At 39.7% G+C, this 24035-nt stretch overlaps 1 protein-coding gene across 9 annotated transcripts in view; it reads left to right on the forward strand.

The window, feature by feature from the left end:
* The window catches only part of ptprk (protein tyrosine phosphatase receptor type K), a 610212-nt gene that overhangs the window by 89822 nt on the left and 496355 nt on the right, over positions 1 to 24035 (forward strand). For all 9 annotated transcript variants that reach the window (XM_080192477.1, XM_080192478.1, XM_080192479.1 and 6 more), the window contains exon 2: positions 15606 to 15728. In XM_080192477.1, coding sequence (XP_080048603.1) covers positions 15606 to 15728 — 123 coding nt within the window. The remainder of the gene's footprint in view (positions 1 to 15605; positions 15729 to 24035) is intronic.

The following is a 24035-nucleotide window of genomic DNA, read 5'->3' on the forward strand; positions in this document are numbered from 1 at the left end:
GCCTTTAATTCATCTAATACTACTAATCTAGTATTGGTGATGATGCTTAATTATTCCTCATCTTCTTAAGTATTAACATTGTTTGAAGTATCTTCCATTGTAAAGACTGACTTAAATATATTTCAATAAACTCCTATCAGTTTATTATATTCCTTGCTAGTTTGCCCTTGTAGTTTATTTTCTCTCTCATCTTTTTAATCCTCCTTTGCTGGATTCTGAAGTTATCCTGGTCTTTGGGTCTCTCACTGACTTTTGCCTCATTGTATGCTTTCTCTTTCAACTTAATACTCTCCTTAACTTCCTTTTTAGTTTATCCCTTTCTTAGAATCTTCCCCCTTCCTGAGATATACTTTTTGCTGAGAGTCATGAAGAGTTTGGTGAGCTGAACATACGTCTGCAAGCAGTTTCCAAATGCTTGTCGTCTTAACTGCTCGCAAGGCATTTTGAATCTTCATAAACAAGTCTTGCAGAATTTTGTTGAGGATTGCTTGTTTCAGCAGTGCTTTGAAAATGCTGATTTTTAAAAATCACGTTGCTTGGCTTGTTTTGCTAAATCTAAGCATTATGTATAAAACAAGCATCAAAGCTTTCTCTGTCAAAGATCTGTTTTTCAAATAGCATTTGAAGAATCCTTCTGTTCAGTGATTTTGGTTCATGCTTTCTTTGTTAAGTCTTTATGAAAAGCTACCTGAGCCTGAGTGTAACTTAACTTTGAGACCTTGAATCCTAAGGGAATTTGGGTGGTATCATTTTTATAAGATGGAAGTAACTTGATGCACAAATTATGGGTATTTTGAGTTGACAAAGTTGAAAGTCAAGTGCACCAATCATGAAGTGGTTCCCAGGAAATGTAAAGCAGATGAAAATATACCAGTTCACCAAAAGATTTTTGTTATGCCTTATAATTTTACAGAGCTAAGGTGAGAAACATTGAAGTGGAAAGGGACTTCAAGTCAGGTTTCTGTTTCCTGAGTGAGCTTCTGGAAGCCTGATGTCTTTCAGTTCAGATTTCAGTGCTTCTTCTGGTCAATCTGATTTCTTTACACTGTGACAGACATGTAGGCTTGGGCAAAACAGGATTTTCAGGGAAATCCAGTTTAAATGTACAGATGACATCCCCATGACCTCCACAATTAGAAATTAAAGGATGTAGGTGCTAGTTTTGAATTGATTTATTTTTGTCATGTATTAGTATGCAGTGAAAACTATTGTTTCTTGCACATTATACAGACAAACTATACCGTACCTAGAGAAGGAAAGCAGAGGGTGCAGAATGTAGTGTTACAATCACAGCTAGGGTGTAGACAAAATCAACTTAATGTGAGGTAGGCCCATTCAAAAGTAATGAGGATATCATTATCTCCAAGTCAAACTTGATCCTAAGTTGGATGCATTGCTGTTATATTTTGTTGCCAAGCTCCTTTTCCTCCTCTTCAGCTCACTCTCTGCTTGTGTGTGTCTGCCTTATATTGTGTGTCTTTTTATATCACGTTTAATCTCCCTTGCTGTCTCTTTCTCTGTAGTCTAGCAATTTGTCTCTGAGGAAGGAACGGTAATGCCAGCCTGTTTATGCATAATTTCAATAACAGGTTATTTAAGATGGTTTAAACTACATTCAATAAGAAGTCTCAACACCAAGTTGAAGCCCAACAGGTTTATTTGGTAGCACAAGCCACAAGCATTTGGAGTGTTGCTCCTTCATCAGGTAAATGGGAGCTCTGTTCACAAACAGGGTGTAAAAAGACACAAACTCAATTTACAAAATAATGGTTGGAATGTGTGTCTTTATAGGTAATCAAGTCTTTAAAGGTACAGGCAATGTGAGTGGAGAGAGGGTTAAGCACAGGTTAAAGAGATACGTATTGTCTCCAGACAGGACAGTTAGTGTGATTTTGCAAGCCCAGGCAAGTCATGGGCATTACAGGTAGTGTGACATGAACCCAAGATCCTGGTTGAGGCCATCTCCATGTGTGCAGAACTTGGCTATCAGTCTCTGCTCAGCGACTCGGCATTGTCATGTGTTGTGAAGGCTGCCTTGGAGAACGCTTACCCGAAGATCAGAGACTGACTGCCTGTGACCACTGAAATATTCGCCAACGAGAGAATAGTCTTGCCTGATGATTGTCGTGCGGTGTTCGTTCATCCATTGTTGTAGCATCTCGCAAGGTCTCCCCAATATACCATGCCTCAGGACATCCTTTTCTGCACATATCAGGTAGACAATGTTGGCTGAGTTGCAAGTGTGTGCACCATATACCTGGTGGATGGTGTTCTCGCGTGCGATGATGGCATCTGTGTCAATGATCCAGCACATCTTGCAGAGGTTACTGTGGCAGGGTTGTGTGGTCTCATGGTCACTGTTCTCCTGAAGACTGCATAGTTTGAGGACAGTGGTCTGTTTGAGGTTGTGGGGGTGTGGGGATGGCCTTGGTGAGATGTTTGTCTTCATCAATGACATGTCAAAGGGTCTGGAGAAGATGTCGTAACTTCTCCGCTCCAGGGAAGTACTAGACAATGAAGGGTATTCTGTACACCGTGTCCTGTTTGTCTTCTGAAGTCAGTGCAGTTTTTTGCTGTGGTGAGTCAGAACTGTCGATCGATGAGTCAAGCACCATATCCTGTTCTTATGAGGCATCTGGAGATGTCTGTTGCGATCCTGTACATACTGAGGGCTTGTCCGTTGGGGATGGCTTCTTTAACATGTTCAGGGTGAAAGCTGGAGAAGTGGAGGATCGTGAGGTTTTCCATGGGCTTGCGTGGCACACATGAAGACGGCCTCAACCGGGATCTTAGCTTCATGTCACAGTATCTGTGACCCCCATGGCTTGGCTGGGCTTGCAAAATCTCACTAACTGTCCTGGCTGGAGACAATACACATCTGTTTAATCTGTGCTTAACGTTCTCTCCACTGACATTGTCTGTACTGCTAATAATTGATTATCTGTAAAGACTCGCATTCCAACCATTATTTTGTAAATTGAGTTTGTGTCTTTATATGCCCTGTTTGTGAACAGAACTCCCATTCGCCTGATGACAGGGAAGCACTCTGAAAGCTAATGGCTTGTGCTACCAAATAAACCTGTTGGACTTTAACCTGGTGTTGTGAGACTTCTTACTGTGCTTACCCCAGTCTAATGCCAGCATCTCCACATTATTAAACTAGATTGGCAGGGGAACAGGAATCTAAGTGCAAATTCAGAGCAAGGAATGGGAGATAGTAAAATAGCAAATGACTCTGAAAGACAGAAGGAGCAAAGGTTAGGAAGTGTGCAGCGCAGTATATATTATAAAAACTAGGAGTGCAGAAAGTAAAGCTGATGAGCTGAGGGCACAGATACACAGTGGCATGATGTTATCTCTCTTATGGAAACTTTGCTTAAAAGGGGACACAAATGGGAGCTGAACATCCATGGACAGAGTTTTCAGACCAAGAAAATGGGATAAAGGTGGGGGTAGCATTACTGGTTAAAGAAGCAATTACAGCCGGGGTGGGGTGGTGGTTAGTGGAGCTGGGACAGGGATAATGTCCTAAATTAATCATCAAATGAGATGATATGGTTTGAGCTCAGAAATTGCTAACAGACAGCCACTCTGCTTAGAGTGTACAATCAACTGCCAAATATTGGGCACTAGTTAGAAGAGCAAATATTTAAGCAAATTTCTGAGCGTATTAACAAATAGGTTGTGCTATTTAGAGACTGCTGTACATAATACAACTATCCAAATGTCAGTTGGGGCACAATGTGAAAAGTACAAAATTCCTGAACTGTATTTAAGATGACTTTTTAGTCAACGCATAACGAGCTCAACAAGAGGGGGCACAATTCTAGATTTAATGTTGAGAAGTGAAGCTGGGCAAGTGGTTAAAGTGTCAGTGAGTGACCATTGCAAAGGTTGTGACCATAATACAGCCAGATTTAGCATCATTATGGAAAAGTACAAAGAACAGGAATAAAAGTTCCAATTTGGGAAGACAAATTTTGCAAAGCTAAAGATAAACTGGTGATAGTTGACTGGATGCAGGTACTGAAAGCGAAAAAAGCATCAAATTAATGGGAGACAAATGAACATAAGAATTAGAGCAGGAGTAGGTGATCTGGCCCTTCTAGCCTGCGCTGCCATTCAAGTAGATTGTGGCTGATATGATTGGATCCTCAACCCCACATTCCTGCCTACCTGCCACAACTTTTCACCACCTTGCTAATCAAGAATCCATCTATCTTTTCCCTTGTTGGACAAGGTATTAAATACAAAAGCAGGATCTAATGCTGGAACTTTATAATTCGCTGGTTAGGTCACAGCTCCAATTTTGTGTACAGTTCTGGTCACCACATTACAGGAAGGACAGAATTGCGGTCTCTCGAGTGCAGAGATGTGCAAGCGTGTTGCCAGAGATTGAAAGTTGTATCTATAAGGTAAGATTGGGTAGTCTTGGTTTCTTTTCCTTGAAAACAAAAAGGTGACCTAATTGAGGTGCACATTTAAGGAGTGGCATACTTAGCATCAACAGGAAAGATTTGTTTCCCTTAGCTGAGGGGTCAGTTACCAGGAAACAGAGTAATTGATAGAAGAATTGGAGTGGACATAATGAAATACATTTTCACCCAGAGGGGGTGGGTGTCTCAAGTGCATTGTCTGAATTGGTGGTCAAGGCTGAAATGTACAATCCATTTAAAAGGAACCTGGATCTGCATCTGAAGTGGTGTAATCTACAAAACTACAGACTGGGTGCTGGAAAGAGGGATTAAAATGAGCAGCTAGTTTCTTTTTTCTCTGGCCACAGAGACACACTTTCTGCACTTGAACATTTCTATGTTTGCAGTCGAAACTGACTTTTTAAAACTGCTGTGATTTTTATGGTTGACAAAGCATTGATACAATACTCGGATGATGCAGTTGACTTGCTACTCAGCTTTATCACTTAAGACCTTAAGCACCTGGTCTACCAAATGTAAAGTGATCTTCAATCAGGTAGTTCCTATCCACGGTGGAATTTAGCAACTGTGATATCTGATTGAACTCACTGAACCTGGTACAACAGAACCCAATCACTTTACTGAATCTTTATGCACAAAGATGTTTTATGAATAGCTGATAAGAAAAATTGTACGTTTTGGAAATACAATGTAGATAATAATGAAATGTATGCCTCTTGGGCTAGAGGATTGGTATTGGTTTCAAGTTACTTAATTTTTAAGACTTTTACATGCCATTCTGTTTTAGATTGATACAAATATTTATCATTATACTTTTGTCCAATCAAGTTCCTTGTTTTCCCCCATGTAGTAATATGAATCTGCTGACTATTTTTAGCTATCAGGACAAAACAGAGACGTCAACTTGCTGCTTCCATTATTTATAGAGTTCTTTCTTTCGCCTTCTCGGAATCTCAGAATTAGTACAGTACCGAGGGAGACCATTCAGTCCCTCAAGTCTGCAGTGGCTCACTGAAAGAGTATTCTACCTAATCCCATTCCCTGCCTTATTCTTCCTATAACCTTGCACATTATTTCTTGTCAGATAGCAATCCAATTCTCTTTGGAATACCCTGATCAAACTTGCCTCCTCCACCTTCTTGGGATTGGGGATCAATAACAGCATTGATCTATGCTATCAAATACGCGTGTTTATTTCCACATGAAATATTTCGGATTCTTGCAGTTTCTGGTATTGATATGTTAAATGTTCTTGGTGTTCAACGTTTTTATTGGGAGATTCCAAAAAGGAGTTTTTAGAAAAATTGAATGTTATGTTTTTTGAAACTTAGCACATTGTACTGTCACTATCGGGTTCATTGCTTCTAAATAATGTTCAGTGAATGAATGAGCATGGGGGCATGAAGTGTCATGCTGAGTGGCAGATCTTGGTTCTGGGGGTGTGAGAGGTCACAGGGGATGGGTACGGACCATGATGAGTATCTTTTGAACTTGCCTTTCAAAAGTTTCCTCATGCAAACTCTGGTTCACTGCACTTTGAGGTGCTGTTAGAACCACTCCTTGAAAACTTAGCCTGACTGCAGGCAAATTGTGGACATGCAAATCTCTGCAATGAAGCCAACCACGTTGAGAGTGCAGGGTGTGGGCTTGTGATCTGAACCAGCCTGCACTCTTAAAAGGCATACCTGAAAATTGGAAACCCCGTGAATTGGTTGGAAATCCCAGGATTGGGACCTGTCCACCTGTCATTTTATAAGATCTCTTAAGTCATCCTGACTTGGTGAAAGTGCAGCTGTAAATCTCAGATGTGGCAAAATAACCTCAGCATCTAGTACTGACAAACTAGCCAAAGAATGTTTACGATATATCATTAAATTCACAAAAGCCAGTTAGAAATTTTGAATTATTTTACCTTGACTGTTGTTGATTTAAAGCACAATAGTGGGAATTCCACATGGACCACGGTAACACATCACCAGAATCAATCTGCAGCATTTATAGCAAAAGTAACTGAATTTATTTAACATTTCAGTATGTATTTTCTGTGATCCCAGAAAGAGATGCAACTATTGGATGTGTAATTAAAAACCGTCAAGTCTATCATCTTCTGATATAGATTCATAAAATGCCCTTTTTAAGATGCACGTTCTTTTTAATGTAACTACTTCAGTGCAATGGTAGCAGCAGTGACTGTGAAGGAAATTAACTTAAAACAAAAGAGCTCTGATTGTCTGTGTAATGACTTCTTACTAGTACTGTTCTGGGTCCTATAATTGCAGATAAAACATTATGTCATTATGCATGTTATTGCAGTTGGTGGAAATTTATAACGGAATACATGTTTTTAACTTGTGAAGTACTAGTTCTTCAAAGACTTTTCAACCTTAGTATTTTTGATCAGCTTTCAATCCTGATGTATTAATACTTAGGAACGGGAGTTGTTCATTCAGCCCGTTGAGCATACTCCACCATTCAGTGCTATCATAGCTGATCATCCAAATGCATTATCTGTATTATCTCCCTATTCCTTTGTCGCCGATATTTAGAAACTGACCAATCTCTGTTTTATACGTACTCAGTGACTGAGCCTCCATAGCTCTATAGAGTAGAAAATGCTAAAGATGTATAAAGCTCTGAGTAAAGAAATCTCTCCTCATCTCTGACCCAAGTGGCTTGCCCCTTGTTTTGAAATTGTTCCCTTGTCCCAGATTCTCCCACCAGAGGAAACATCGTAGCTGCATATCCTTGTTTATCCCTTTTAAGTATTTTGTAAGCTTCGATGAGATCACTCCTCATTGTTTGAAACTCAAGAGAATACAGGCCAAGTTTCCCCACCCTCTTCGTAGCGGTCCTGCCTTTTTGAGAACAGGTCGATGAATCTTCATTGCACTCTCTCTGTGGCAATAATACGCTCCCTCAAGTAAGGGGACCAAAAATACACAGTGCTCACAAGTGCAATCTAACCAAGGTCGGTACAATTGAAGCAGGATTTCGCTCCTCCTATACTCTCGTCCTCTTGTAATAAAGGCTAACATAACATTAGCCTTCCTAATTGCTTGCTGCACCTGCAAGTTAGCTTTCAGTGATTTATTCACAAGGATACCCAGGCCTCGTTATATTTCTACACCTGCTAATCTCTCACCATTTAAGAAATATTCTGCACATCTGTTCCTCCAACTAGTAGATAATCTCATATTTTTCCTCATTATATTCCGTTTGCCAAGTCCTTGCCCACTCACTAAGTCAGTCAAACCCCTTTGAAGTTGCTTTGCATCTTCCTCATCATGTACATTTTCACCTAGCTTTGTGTCATCTGTGAATTGCAAATATTGCATTTGGTTCCTACCTCCAAATCATTCATAATATTGTGAATAGCATGGCCCCTGAGCACTGAACGTAAGAACATAAGAAATAGGAGCAGGAGTAGGCCATCTAGCCCTTCAAGCCTGCCCCGCCATTCAATAAGATCATGGCTGATCTGTCGTGGCTCAATTCCACGTTCCTGCCCCTCTCCCCATAACCCTTAATTCCCTCGCTTATCAAAAACCCATCAACCTGCTTCTTAAAAATATTTAGCGAGGCAGCCTCCACCACTTCAACGGGCAGAGAATTTGTCGTATCCCACTAATCAGTCTGCCAATGTGAGAATGGCTCCTTTTGTTCCTGCTGTTTTCTGCCTGTTAATGAAACTTAATCCAGGCCAGTATATTACCCATCATCTCGTGTGTTTTAATTTTACTAACCAACCTGCTGTTGGGGTCTTTGGGAAAGACTTTCTAAAGATCCAAGTACACTGTATCAATTAACAATTCTGATAGTAACATCCTCAAACTCCAATGCGTTCATCCAAAATGATTTCACATTCATAAATCCATGTTGACTATGCCCAATCAGATTGTTATCCATGTGTCTATTTATCATATCCTTGGTAACAGTTTCCAGCCTTTTCCCCAGTGCCGATGTCAGGTTCACCAGTTGGCTAATCGCCTACCCAGTTTTGATCCAGCAACAACCTCCCTCCTTCTGGCTTAACTTGTTTTTACATCATAGAATCCCTACGGTGCAGAAGGAGGCCATTTGAATCTGCACTGACTACAATCCCACCCAGGCCTACATTGCACAGCTTCCTTTAGTTCTGCTCGCATCCTCCAAATAAATGGGTAACCATATGGTTCCTAGTGATCCCTGTCTTTTGGGAGGGTGAAAACATGCCTTATTCCAGTCTTTCTTACGGGGTGCATCTCTATCACCTTTTTCCAGTATATTCATGACTGCATTGATGTGTCTCACTCTGAAGTGGAAAATTTTATTAACTTAGTTTCAAATTTTCATCCTCTCTCTTAGCTCCCCATGATCCATCATACCGGAGTCTTATCTTTCCTTCCTCCTCAGCCTGTCTGAGAAATCAACCAATATTCACAATGGGCCTGTTGATGCTCGTACCTACCCTGGCTGCAGTGAATGGCTTGGGAGTCCAGAACTTGTGCTGTCCGAGCTTCACAACAGGACAAAATCGCAAGAATAATAAACTTCAAAGCAAATAATGATTTATGCGCAAGTTAGCATGCTGATTGGTTGGCAAGTGGACTCCAATTGGTGATGGCTTTACCATGGAAAATGCAGCAGGGACCCCATCCCCCACCTTCCCAGCTGCTGTTTTGAGGCAAATTAACTCTAACTCTGGTCAAGTGTTGCAATGGGGAATGCACCAGTGAACAGTTGTCCCCCAAGCTTTTAGTTGAATAAGGCTGGACACGTACTTTAGATTTGCAAAGGACAGAACCCTGCATATGAATATATGTAGCTTCCAGAACACGTAATTGAACCTCATTGTGAGCACCCTTTTGTATGTGGTTGGTCCCATTTTCTACACTGGCACCTCTGATATATTTTCCTTGTTCCTCAACTGAGGATTTCATTCCCCCCACCACCACCACTGCGGTTGGCAGAACTCTCAACTGTTTCATGTAATTATGGCCTCCTCCATTCCCCTCCCTTTGAGAACTATGATAGTGTGAGGGTATGAAGATCTCCTAGTGTATATTTTGATATTTTGTTATTTCTTTAAAAAAAATAGAATTGGGCAAAGACCTTTAAAAATGGCTGAATCTCTGACCTGCCAAACAAAAGAAGCTACCTGGCATTATTGGGGAAGCTGACACGTTATTATCTCTGAGAAGCTACTAACTTGTGGGTTGCATAAGCCAAATTCAAAGAGAGCTATACAAAGGCTATCTGCATTTCATAATCCAGGCTGACAAACAGGAGTCTTTTCATTTGCTAGGACTAAGGGACCCAAAACCTTCCTTTCAATTCTTGATGATTAAGACATTTAATGATCTTGGGAAACCAAAGATCCCTTGTCAAAGTTAGTGAGGAGAGGTGGAAGTTATGTGACACTGTCCTCTGTATTTCACTGTCCACTGAATTTCCTGTATATCAGTTCTCCACTTTGCTCCCTCTTGGATCTTTCTATCCTTGGCTTGCTGCAGTTTTTGAATCTAAGGTTGTAGAAAGAGCACCTTTATCTTTTAACTGCGTAATTTTACAATCTTCTGCATTCAACATTGAAATCAATAATTCTAAATCATAACTTCTGTCATTTCTTTTTGTAGTTTTTGCTAACTTTTTCCCCTTGTTTCTTAATTCCTTTACCTTGCATTAGATTGCCCCTATCCTGCTATTCACATCACCTCTGGACACACTGGTGGTGGGAGAAATCCAATTGATGCTTTTGGAGAGATAAAGATTAGAAAAGAAAGGCAATTTATTTTAGTACTAAATAAATAAACAAACAACAGCTCGTAAGTTTTACTAGTGGAATGTTGTAATCTGTTGTTGATGGGCAATAATATTGGATCTTGAACTACATTGGAAGAGAATTATAGCATGCAAATAAACACTGAAAACATCAGGTACTACAGTTGCTTAGTGATTAACTGGAGATCAAAAATATTTGCATGCATTATATGTCTAGATAACCAAACTGTGAATATTGTATGTTATGATCCCCACAGAGACTGATGTGTTTAAAAACATGCATTTTCCCACTGAATCAGACAAAATTTCACTGTTTAAGACTTTGGTTGTAACAAATAAATTGAAGTCAACATGAACTAAAAATTACAGGCAACTAATATGTTAACTTTGAAAATATATTTTCCCATAAACGAATTAACATAACTGGCCAGGCCACATTTGCGTACTGTTTCTTGGCAGATTTCCATACAAGTTACCATCCTCCGTTCCAAGTCATTCGATTTTTGCCTCAAGTTAAAATATGACGGTTTAAACATAATCAGCTTAACAAGAGTTGCATTCATAATGAATGGAAAATTGATCTAATGTATAATTTGATAGAATTTTCCTTATTAGGCAAAAATCATGATTATCATGCCACCATGCAAAATACACTTGGGCCTCCTTGGTTGTGGTGGATATTGTTAATCCTGTACATTAGTGGATGATTTGTTTTGAGACCATGATCATTCTTTAAATTACTTTTGGACAGATGCACATCTGGTTCCAATTATTCACTTACAGTTTATAGGAAGCACAGAGAGTTCCTCACTAACAATGAAGTATTTCACAATTCTTGAATGGTATTATGTTTGCACCTTGTAACAACACCCTTGATGATTATTCATGTATTGCTGCTCTTCATCTGTGCTCTAATATTGCAAGATTAGGTTACTAGGAATTTTACAACAAAAGGCACAGATGCTCTGAAACAAAAGTTCCTCCTGATATTTTTCATTCACAAGTTGAGTGTTAGCATAGAAGGATTCATGCAGTTCACACAAGCAGCTGTCAACAGTGAGTTTTTTGTTTATCATAGAATCCTTACAGTGCACAAGGAGGCCATTTGGCCCATTGAGTCTGCACTGACCATAATTCCACCCAGGCACAATTCCTGTAACCCATCATATTTCCCCCTACACGAAGGGGCAATTTATCGTGATCAATCAACCTAACCCCCACATGTTTGTAAGCTACTGCAGTGAACAGATAAAAATGCTTCCCATTTTAGGGTGAACCAACCAATCACCTGAGAAGGGGCAGTTGGATTTCACGGTAAGACATCAGGACTGAAATTGCAGAAGTTGATCTGGAACTTAAAATTAAAGCAGAGGAGGGTTAGGTTTTTGCCTTTTTTAAAAATTGGATTCTCTCTCTGCCATTCTCACTTGAACTTATGCGCTCTCATAGTCTGAACTGGTATGTGTCACGAACTGTTAAAATTGTGGCTCTTCACAAGATTTCTGGGGTAAGTAGGCTGGCTAAGCTGTAACAAAATGGCTTTAAGGATTGAACAAGACGCTAGTGATTGGGATCTTTGGACAATCAGTTTGTTTTGTCTTAGCTTGCTGTACAACAGTAATAATTGAATCGCTAATGTTAAACGGGTACACAGTGGCATAATGGTTAGCACTGCTGCCCCTCAGTGCCAGGAACCAGGGTTCGATTCCTGGCTTTGGTCACTGCCTGTATGCAATTTGCACGTTCTCCCCACGTCTGAGTGGATTTCCTCCATGTGCTGCTGTTTTGTCCAACAGTCTGAAAGCTGTGCTGGTTAGGTGCATTAGCCATGCTAAATTCTGTCTCCGTGTACCTGAATAAGTGCTGGAGTGTGCCGACAACGTTGCAGTGTTAATGTAAGCCTACTTATGGCACTAATAAATAAACTTTAGCGTATCCCACTTGGGTTGTGATATGACTGTAGAAAACATCAGAAAAGGCATTCAGGATCTTGGACTACCTGTAAGCATTGTCACGTGAGACCTATTTTTGTTTGGCCAGTTGAGTCGTCCAGACTTGACATTGGCTCTGTTCTCTCTCCACAGGTGCTGTCAGGCCTACGGAGATTTGTCAACGTTTTTGGTTTTTTTGGATTCCAGTATCCACCGTAATTTGCTTTTATCTTAAAGATATTTGTTTTGCACTATGTACAGTGAACTGTACATAGAACTGTATTATAAAATAAACCCTTCAGTTAATCTAATTGCCTGATGATTGCACTGAATTGATGAGTGGTCATTTTAGTTCTAAATCTGCCCATTAATCGAAGTTAAGTCTATTACACTGACTGTATGAATTAACATTTATGATTACCTGTGAGCAGAAGGTTTTGGGAGCTTTGTCAAAAATGTGAAATTCTTTTTGAAATTATTGAATAGATTTGCTTTTGAGGAAGGAGATTAGATTCCAGTTGAATAGACTAGATTAATTAAAAGTGAATCTTCATCTTCCTATCAAGTGAAAAGCAAAAGATAGGTGGAGTTGAGTCCCATCACCTCATAAATATGTAGAATTGAAAAGTGATTGCTATCAAGATAGATTGAAAAAGATGTGGCTCTTTTCCCTCCGAGAAGGCGAATGGGTGGTGCGATAAGATCTTGGGATTTGGTGGGGTAGAAGTAGAGATGTTTCCACTTGTGGGGGAATTTGAAACTTAACAATCAGAATTTAGTTGCTAACAAATTCAATAAGGAATTCAGGAGAAACTTATTTGGAACTTGTTACTACACAGTGGTTGAGGTAATACAATTGATGCATTTAAGGAGAAGCCAGGTAATTAGATGAAGGAAAGCAATAGGACATGTTGATGCAGCTTGTGTAGTATGGGTGCACCCACACTGCCATTAGGAAGGGAATTTCAGGATTTTAACCCAGCAACACTGAAGGAATGGTGCTCTGGTTCCAAGCCAGGATGATGTGTGGCCTGGTGCTCCCATGCATCTGCTGCTTTTGCCTTTCTAGGGTTTGGAAGGTGCTGTTGAAGGAGCCTTGGTGAGTTATGTAATGCATCTTGTAGATTGAGTGCACTGCTGCCAGTGGTAGAGGGAGTGAATGTTGAAAGTGATGGATGGAGTGCCAAACAAGCGAGAGCTGCTTTGTCCTGGATAATGTTGAGCTTTTCCTGTGCTGTTGGAGCTGCCCTGGCAGTAAGAAATCTCTCAACACCAGTTAAAGTCCAACAGGTTTATTTGGTAGCAGAAGCCACCAGCTTTCAGAGCGCTGCTCCTTTGTCAGGTAAGTGGGAGTTCTGTTCACAAACAGGGCATATAAAGACACAATCTCAATTTACAACATAATGGTTGGAATCTGAGTCTTTACAGGTAATCAAGTCTTAAAGGTACTGACAATGTGAGTGGAGAGAGCATGGAGCTGCATTCATCCAGCTAAATTCGATATGTAGTACAGAGAATTGCATAAAATGGAATTAAATATTTAGAACGCACAACACAGGCCATTTGGTGTAGCTGCTCTGTGCTGTACTCAAAATGTTAGCTTGCGTGGAGACAGGACAGAGCTATCAGACCTGTTGAGGCTTTCCAGCATTTTTCATTGTCCTTTCAGATTCCAGCATCCACAGTAATTTGCTTCTATGCTCTGTGCTGCTGTTTATCCTTAAAGAATCTCTGCCCACTCAAGTGAACTCTTCACACCCTTCACCCCATATCATCTGTTGAATACATGAACTTTCCTTTAATGGCGTCAGTGTTGCCTTTTGCGCACGTGGCATGTGACAAGTTTCAGATGAAACTAAATAAATTCCTCTATCTTTGGTACAGATAAGTGTAAGAATTAATATCAGTTGCGATTTATTGTCCATGTAGCATTGTCATCAAATTCATACTATTTTCTAAAACTAGTAATGTATTAGGTAATTAAATTTGATAAACAAATCATATGCAGATGCTTAGAATTTGAAATGGAAAAGAAACAAATTGTGGAATTGGGTTAGATAGGAATCTGTGGAAGGAATTGACATTGTTATTTTCAGGCAAATACCCTTCGCAATGGTCACAACGGCGCAAACTTGATGGGCCGAATGGCCGCCTCCTGCACTGTGAAGTTCTATGATTCAATGGGGAGTACGTTACAGATAAGTAGCGTGTAAAAACAAATCTAATAAATGGGAGAGGAGCATAGACACGTACAAAACTAGAATCAATCTGTGCTTAAGGAAGAAATTGGAAGAATTAAATGGCTCAAGTGGTATGAAACTGAGGTAATGGGAAGCACTGTTGGAGATTGGAGCATGTGAGTAGCTGAGGCAGTGATGAGTATGTGGGCAAAGCAGCAAAAACTTTAGCAGCCAGAGAGAAGTAAAATGAAAACTGGATGATGGGTGGAAAAAAAACAACTGATGCTAGTAAAGGAGTTATATCAAAGAAGGAGGGATCGATGTTCTGGACAGATGTCCTTGCAGTCTTTTGGGGCCAATGCTACATCTAATTTGCATTTAATTGAATTCAGAAACTAAGTATGAATTAGTCAAATTTAGAGTGATAACTGATCAAGATGGGGAAGTGCAATGGCAGGAGTTTGGTTAATTCCTTTTGAGCTGTGTATATATGTAGCAGAATATGCATAGATAATATTTAATAATGATCAATGCAAAGTTTTAAACATGGAAGCTTGAAGTGGGTGATGCACACAATGCTCGAAGGATAGAATAGCAAACAGGAATTTGAAGGAAGCCTGGTAGGCTCAATCAGGGTAGTGCAACAATCAATAAAGCATATAAAAGCTGAGCTGTATGACCAAATGTAACTGAGAAAAATTGATTAAAACTGATCAGGCCACATTTCTGTATTGCGTTCAGTTCCAATCACAAGAGAAAAAGACATTCAATACTTGATGCCATGAGTAGAAAATATCCTAGCCTCAAGAGGCATAAACTTATGAAAAAATACTGCAGAAAATTGGACTTGTCAGTCAAAGGTCGTGTTTAAGAGATGATCATCTATTCGGTAGTTATAGGAATGGCAAAGTTAAATTGGAATATTACTGTAAAGTGACAGTTTGACAAGAACATGGGCTGTAACTGATGGAAGGTAAATTTAAGATTGCTAACAGGAAATAACTTTTTCACAGTGTGTTCAACACTTGGAATTGACTTCCAGACACCATTGGTGTAGAATGTTTAAGGGATCATTGCAGTTAATTGTAGAATCTTGATGTGTGAATGAAATAATTGTCTTAAGAATGGAAGTGTTCAAGTAAAAGGTGATAGGATGAAAAACCTGTCATGTCAACTCCACTAACAGGTTTGACTCGAGCTTTACTGAAGACTTCTAATGGGAAATCAAAGGTGAAACCTGACCAGTCGCTGGGATTTATTCCTTGTTTCGTCATTTAATTATTTATTTTTGCTCACAGGAGGCTGCACATTTGATGATGGCCTGGAACCATGTGAATATTGGCAAGATCAGGAAGATGACTTTGATTGGAGGCATGTCAGGACTGAAGATATGTTGCATTTGCAGCACAATGTACCACAAGGTGAGAGAAGAACAATTTGTGCAATTTTGGGCATAACTGCTGAGATGTGTGACTAGGCTTCAATTTTGTGTGGCAGAAAAATCACAGGAAAGTGTGTATTGTATAATTTTTATCTCGGTGTCCTTTTGGCTGATAATGATGCAAGAACCTGAATAAGTCAATTTATTGGTAAGAATTTCAGCAATTTATTTTAATGGAAATTATTTGCAAGGTTTTAACCTGCTGTGACAGAAATAAATTCAAAGAAATATTGGAGAACATGAATGTGTAGCACAATTATGCTTTTTAAGGAAGTATTTAAGCATGCAATAAAGGAGGATTGGATAATGCCGATCGTTATTGTTGTAATGCTAAAGTAAGTCTAAAGAACACCAATCTTCTTTGCAACATATTGTCAAAAGGAGATTGAAATGCAAGCTTTTTTATGGAGCTGTTGCCAAGATTAAGCTACTCAGTTGAAGGATTGCAACTCATTGAAAAGCAATTGCTTGAATGACCTTGTCATCTTTTCTTTGTGAACAAAGGAATTACCTTTCTGTGGAGAAAGTAGGCAAAGGAACTAAAATGGAATTTTAGTTTCAATTACAAGACCAGATAATTAATAGCATAATTAATCTTAGTGGTGGAGAAGATGATCTTGAACATGTTTTAAATGCATTTGTATAGTTTCTAAAGTGACATTTAGCACCTTGTGATGTAACCGAAAATAATTTGTTTTTAATTAATTCATCCAGCAGAATGATGGTAGTTAAATTTCAGGGCAACCTGTGCAAACATTGAAGTGTATTTTGATAGTGAGGAGGAAAGAGATAGGATGAGAAAGATGCATTATGGCAGTGTCCCCAAAAATATGTTGGGGGAAACTGAGGGTTTATACTTTCTGACAAATGGTGGCTTGTCTTCAGTTTGAACTTTACCAATGTGTGTGCTTGCATGCAGTTGTTTACTGTGCTCAATCTAATTTAAATTCCATGTTGACCTCTTGATGGTATTCCCACCTGTATTTATGTTGATGGGGTTAAGGGTAGAAAGACTGGTGATGCTGCAGAAGATCGGATCAACAGTAGTGCAAAGGATTTGAATTTGCAAATTCTACTATTGTAGAACAACCAGTTTATTATCACTTTAAATTTTTAAGGATATATGGTTATCATGCTTGGAATTCCATCCGTCCGCACACTTCTGGGTGTCAGCCAAGTGCTGCCATTTGGATAATATCATCTTATGAAAAATATAATCAGATCACCATGACCTATATTTGTCAAAATTTGGGCATATACATTCACTATCTACCATCACTCCCAGCAGAAAATAGGTCTGGTAAAATGTTACAAATCCGTTCCCCCCCCGCCCCCCCCCGCCATCCTTTCTACTCCTTTTGCAAAAGTGCCTTTGAGGAGTGAAGTCCTTCCCTTGCTGCTTCTGAGTGAGACTAAAGTGTGGAATTTGACCCATGTCAGATTCATGATCATGCGAAGACTGGACTCAAATTGTAGGCTGTGACTTCTTTGCAGTGGAGAGAAAGCACTGCACTTGTCAGATGAAGTGGTATAGATGAGGTATTGTTAAACCTCATCTGTCCTTTGAGGTGGGTGTGAGTTCTTCATAGTTTGAGAAGAGCAACAGCATTTTTTGTGTTGTCATCAACAATAGTTGGTCGAGTAGCAAAGATGGAGAGTGAGAAAAATGTATCTGTCTTGATTCATGCACCATTAAAACGTATTGGGAATTATGCCTTTATCTGAATTGGGTTGGAAAGCAAAAGTAGACCAATGTTTTTTCCTGTAGAACCTTGGTCCAGATCCTTTCTGGAGTACTATATATACACTAAACCTAAATTGTCTGTGGGGTAATATATCTCTCGGGGAGGTGTGTCATGCGATCCAGCCTTCATTTGACTTGGCTGGAGCAGAATGCGCACACAGCCCTGCTGCTGATGTCTTCAAGTTTTACATCCATGTTCTTATGTGCCTGTTCTTAATAAATGAATGAACAGTGTGTTTACAATCCCTTATGAGTGAGTGGTGCTTTTATATCAATCAGCATGCTGTCACTTTTAAGCACGTTACAACAGTCTAACTGCTTGTCTAACATCCAGCATAGGGTGAACACAAATTACCTTCAAGTAAATATTATGAAGATTGAAGCCATTGTCTTTGGTCCCTTTCACAAAATTTGTTCCAGTCACTGACTCCATTCCCCTCAGACTTTGTAATTTTTAAAAAAAATCATTAATGGGATATGGGCATTACGAACTAGGCTAGCACTTATTTCTTGTCCCTATTACTCTTCAATTCATGGCTTGCGAGGCCATTTCAGAGAGCATTTAAGAGTCAACCACATTGCTATGAATTTGGAATGCAGGTGCAACCTGGTCAAGATGGCAGATTTCCTTCCCTTAAGGACATGACTGAACCAGAAGAGTTTTTACAACATGGACAATGATTTCATGGTCAGTGTTAGACTTTTAGTTCCAGGTTTCTATTGAATTCAAATTCCACTATCTGCCATGATGGGATTTGAACTTGGGTCTCTAAATGACACTGAAATGATCTTCCAACTAAATCTGAACCATTACTTAGGTGGATGATTTCCAACTGACAGAAATAAAATAAATCCTTAGAGGATGAGTCTTAGAGGAAATGACAGAGAAGAACTATTTTTTAACAAGCCTTCACAGGAGAAGATACTAGGAGGGTACCAAGAATCGTAGAAAACCGAAGGGCAAAAGGGAGAGAAACTTAAAACTGTCATGATCACTAGTGAAACAACACTAGGAAAACTGGTGGGATTAAAATTGGACCTGATGGCCTTCATCCAAGGTTCTTAAGTGATTTGATTAATTATTGTCACGTACAGTCATATACAGTGATAAGCATTGTTACATGCGTGCTATACAGATAAAACATACTGCTCATGGAATACATAGGGGATGAGGAAAGGAGAGGGTGCAAAATAGTGTTGCAGTCACAGGGTGTAGAGAAAGGTCAACTTAATATATGGTGGGTCTGTTCAGAAGTCTGATGGCAACAATGAAGAAGCTGTTCTTGACTTGTTTGGTACATATCCTCAGGCTTTTGTATCTCTTTCCCAATGGAAGAAGGTGGAAGAGAGTATGCCCACGTGTGTGGGGTTGATTATGCTGGATGTTTTTCCAAGGCAGCAGGAAGTGAGTGAAGTGGCTGCAGATGTAGTGGATGCGTTGTTTGTAATCTCCCAAAATTCCCTAGATTCTAGAATATTACCAGCAGATTGGAAAACTGCAAATGTAACACTACTGTTCAAAAAATGGAGTCAGAAAATCTCTTGGACAGCTCCTCAGAATCGAGGATGGCTCGCTTCCACAGTAAAAGTGAATTCTCGGACGACTGAGGAGTTTGATGAGCGATCTGCGATCTCGGTCACAGGTTGGAAAGATCGTGGTTGGATGAGTGAGTATATGGTTTTCTCGGGTTGACACTTGCTCCTTTTGTTGTCAGTGATTGGCTTCAGTTTGCTGTCGGCGATGTCGAAGTGTTCAGCCCCTTCCCAGATGCTTTCCCTCTGCTACAGGTGGCCTTGGGCTAGGGATTCCCAGGTATTGGGGGAGATGTTGCACTTTTTCCAGGAGGTTTGGAGGGTGTCCTTTTTTTTTCCATTCGTCCCACTTTGAGCCTCCTGGTTCTCAGAGTGACAAGATAGAACCCATGCTTCACCTTTAATTCATTACCACAACGTTTTGTGTGGTAGGATGCATATGGAGCTTGGGGAATGTCAAATCTCCTAAAATATTCTGCTTGAGTCTGTATCATTTTTAGCCAGAACTTTTTATTTACAGCAATAATTTACACATTGTAAATCTCCATGCAAAGCAAGAGTTTCTGCCCCACGCCCCCAAATCACCATCAAGTCTTTAACAACATCATATTTGTATTCGCCTGCTCCAGCCTTTGGACATTCCTAATTTGAATTGCTCCACCACTGGGGTTGGGCCTTCAGCTGCTGATTCCCTCCCTATACTTATCCAACACTCTCCTTTTGAGATGCTTCTTAAATCCTAACTCGTTGACTAAATTGAGTCTGCAGTAATATTCCTTGTTGTTTGAATGTCACATGTACCTTAGGACATTTTAATATGTTAAATACATATTGTTGAACATCGGGAAATATTTTGGCCTTGGGTATAGATTGCAGTTTAACTGAGTATATTAAGGTTTAGAGTTGTTATGCTTAGTTTATATGTACTTGAGTTAAAGAGGCTGAGCTGTGATTTGATTGAGATATTTAAGATAAACAGGGACTAGCTAAGAGTTACGTAACAGAAGATTTGAAAAAAGCTAGTTGAAAATAAACAGAGGAACTGCTATTGAAGTTGAGTTACACTGCCTGTACAACAATGTACACGCTGCCCTAATATAAGGGGAATTAGAAGCAATAAAATAGTGCAAGGCATCAGATATAATAGGAGATACTCAGACATGGCTACAGAAGAGTTGAGGCAGGAAACTAAACATTGCTGAATCTAACATATTTAGAAAGATGGAGAAGGGGAAAAGGAGTTGGAATAATTATACTTGATGGGGATAATGTCAGTAGAATAAGTGACAGCCATCAGTCTGAAATGGATTTGTAGATTCAATCCACAATGGATTTGTGGTTAGAAATACAAAACAAGAAAGGATCAAATACCACTAAGGGAGTCAACAGTTGTCCATTCCACCCCCTCCCCTCCCCTCCCCCTCCCAAGTTCTGCTCTCAAACCCCAAAATAATTTTTGCTCAAATAGATTGCCCTTTGTTACATTTATTATGGAATGGGGAAAGAAATATGTGTTAAAATGAACGTGGGATAATAATCATAAGGCATTTCAACTACCTTGAAATTATTAATCTGGGAAAGAGTAAGTGAAGTGGATAAGAGAATGAGTTCCTACAATGTGGTTGACTCAGATGTCCTCCAAAATGGTGTAGCAAGCCATTTGGTTCAAAGGTAATCAAGGATGGGAAATAAATGACGGCGCAGCCAGCCATACTGACATCCCTTGGATGAAACAACAGTGTGTATCCAATCCATTCTCACCCAATGTGTAAGAAACCCAACAAGGGAGGATTCACTGCTGAATCTTGTAACTGGTCGAACCAGAATAGATGAGAGATAAAAGTAGAGGATCACCTGGGCAATTGTAAGCACAATATAATACTCATTATGATGATTGAGATGGACATAAACGTAACAAAGAATAACCTAATGGGATAAAAAAATTATTTTGAGGACCTGTGAATATAACTTGGGGAGGAGGGAGGTGGAATGCGCAACAATCTGGCAAACAATGTCAGAGAGCAATGGGAAACATTTGGTGTGGCATTCAGCGGAGTTCAGGCAAAATGTGTGCCATTTTAAAAAAATGATAACTTATGTAACGAGAAATCATGGATAAATAAAGACATGAGGGAAATAACAATGGTATGGAATGTGGCATACTCAAAAATACACAAACAGCAGGGGAGCGCCGGACAAAAATTAATACAGAGAGATTAGGAGAGAAGTCAACAATGAAGAGGGTAATAAAGGATTATGTAATTATCAAACAACATCAAACAAAAAAGTTAAATATTCTGCAAGCGTGTAACTTGTATAAAAGAGCAAAGTCAGAACAGAAATAGATCGACAAAGGAATGGATAACATAAGATCAAAGGCAGCCATTGTGAATTGGCAGAAATATTAAATAATTACTTTGCTTCAGCATTTATAAGAAAGTTAGTGTGGACCCAATAACTCGAGCTATGTTTAGAAATTATCCAGCCATTTATTACAGGGGAATATTAAATAAACAAATCAACCTAAAAGAACAAAAAGAAACAAAACAAAGAACCAAAATGATACCACATTGCAAGTAATGAACATGTTTAATATTCGCTGAATATCGTCAACATCGTATCTAATTAAATGCCATTTATTCTGTAGATTTAGGTGATTTGAAACCTTGTTCATTTTAATGGTCATGAAATTTTTTTGATAAATATTATTTTTCAAACCACAGCTGTTAAGTTTTGTACCATGATCTTGAAGATGAGATGGAAATATGATAAATAATAGCATACTAGCTAGAAGTAGCTGCCAGGAATAATTAAACATCCCAATACGAAAGTGACTGACGAAAGATGAAAAGCTGTGTACACCACAGTGTTTCTCCTTTATTGTACATTGGTCTAAGCTAAAGCTGTTTATCTGCTGAGACCAGTTCCCAAATTCAGTCTTTTTTTTCCCTGAAACAGCAGTATTTTTTCATTTGCAGTGGTGTTTGGATCAGACACTGCACAGGTCACACAAATTGATGACCACTGTCCTTTGTTCACAATTCCTGTCACTCAGAACTGGGGAAAGGGGGAAGCAAATATTGTCGAATGTGGAAACCTTTGGATTCAGGATCTTGAAACTTGGATTCTTTTAAGCATATAAGGTATCTAGCCTATGAGCATTCAAAATTCCCTCTGAGTTGTTTTCTCTTCTGAAGCATTTCAGTTTTTTGAGTATTATGCTTCTAGGTGAAGACTGACTTAAATGTTAAGATTGGTATAATTGTACCTGCTTAAAAACTTTAGCCTGAAACTGGGTTAATGTATTCTGTGACAAATGCTTTCTGCTGTGCATTGATTCAACTGAGCTGCATTGGATTGTTTCATATCAGGTTTGGTGCACAGTTTAATCTCAAAGGCCAGAAATGTTGATCAGTTTTATCCATCTATTAATGAGAAGTAAAATAAAATATGGTTGTGATTTGGATATGTTTGAGTGTTGGTTTTTATGCTTAGAATTGTGTTGTAGTTATGGGGTCAGTGATGCATATTTCCATGTTTCACATCCAGTATTGGCAACAGTCCTTCTGTGGCTTGCGTATAAATAATGCATGTTAACTCTGTGAATTACTTCTCCAGTGCAGCAGGTGCAAAATATCACTCTGACAGTGCCAGTATGACATGTTTAATTTCCATGAGTAGGACTGAATTATGGCAAAAGGTAAACACAATTACCTGTGCTCAGACATAGAGCAAGCTCCCACTATTACTTTTTGAGTGAATGTGCAAGACTTTTGGTTCAGATTTGTGGCAAGCTTCAGGTGACTCAGAGTTGCAAGCTGCCGAGCCCTCTTTCCTTTCTGACACACAGACTGACCAGATTAACAGTGAGGTTGACTGTCTTGGATTACAGGAAGATATAGATGAGATGGTCAAATGGGCAGGTAAGTGACAGACGGAATTTAACCTTGAAAAGTGAGAGGTGATGTGCTTTGGAAGGAATAATTTGACAAGCAAGTATATTCTGGCACTGGGAGGTTCCGAAGAACAAAGGGACCTTTGTGTGTTTGTCAGATAGGTAGGGTGATGAAAAAGGCACCTGGCACATTTGCCTTCATCAATCGGGGTACAGATTACAAAAGCAGAGGGGTCATGATGGAGTTGTATGGAATTTTGAGGTCACAGCTGGAGTACTGTGGGCAGTTCTGGTTGCCACATTATAGGAAGGATGTGATCGCACTGGATGGGGCGCAGAGGAGATGCACCAGGATGCTGCCTGAAATGGAACATTTATAAGGAGAGGTCAGATAGGCTTGAGTTGTTTTTTCTGGAGCAGAGAAGACTGAGGGGCGACCTGATTGAGGTGTTCAAGATTGAGGAGCGTGGACAGGGAGCATCTGTTCCCCTTCATTGAAGGGTCAGGTATGAGGGGACACAAGTTAAAAGTGAGGGGTGAGAGGTTTGGGGGAATTTGAGGAAATTCTTTTCTACTCGGAGGATGCTGATGGTCTGGAATGCACTGCCTGGTATGGTAGTGGTGATGGGATGCCTCTCATATTTAAAAATGTACCTGGGTGAGTACCTGGCCATAAGTCAAGGCTATGGGCCAAGTGTTGGCAAGTGGGATTATATGGGCATTCAGGAGTTTTGATGCGTCAGTGCAGAGTCTTTCTGCACTGTTGTATTACGATTACACAGAAACCTAGAAGCAGGAGGAAGCCATCTGGCCCCTCGAGCCTGCTCCACCATTGATCACAATCATGGCTGACCGTCCAACTCAATAGCCTCATTCTGCTTTTTCCCCATAACCTTTGATCTCATTCATCCCAGGTGCTATCTCTAACGTCCTCTTGAATACATTCAATGTTTTGACATCAACTACTTCCTGTGGTAATGAATTCCATAGACTCACCACTTTGTGGGTGAAGAAATGTCTCCTCATCTCCACCCCTAAATGCTCTACCCCGAATCCTCAGGCTATGACTCCTGGTTCTGGACTCCCCCACCATTGGAAACATCCTCCCTGCATCT

The sequence above is a fragment of the Carcharhinus amblyrhynchos genome, chromosome 7 (genome assembly GCF_965287045.1).
Source record: "Carcharhinus amblyrhynchos chromosome 7, sCarAmb.v2.hapA, whole genome shotgun sequence".
NCBI lineage: Eukaryota > Metazoa > Chordata > Chondrichthyes > Carcharhiniformes > Carcharhinidae > Carcharhinus > Carcharhinus amblyrhynchos.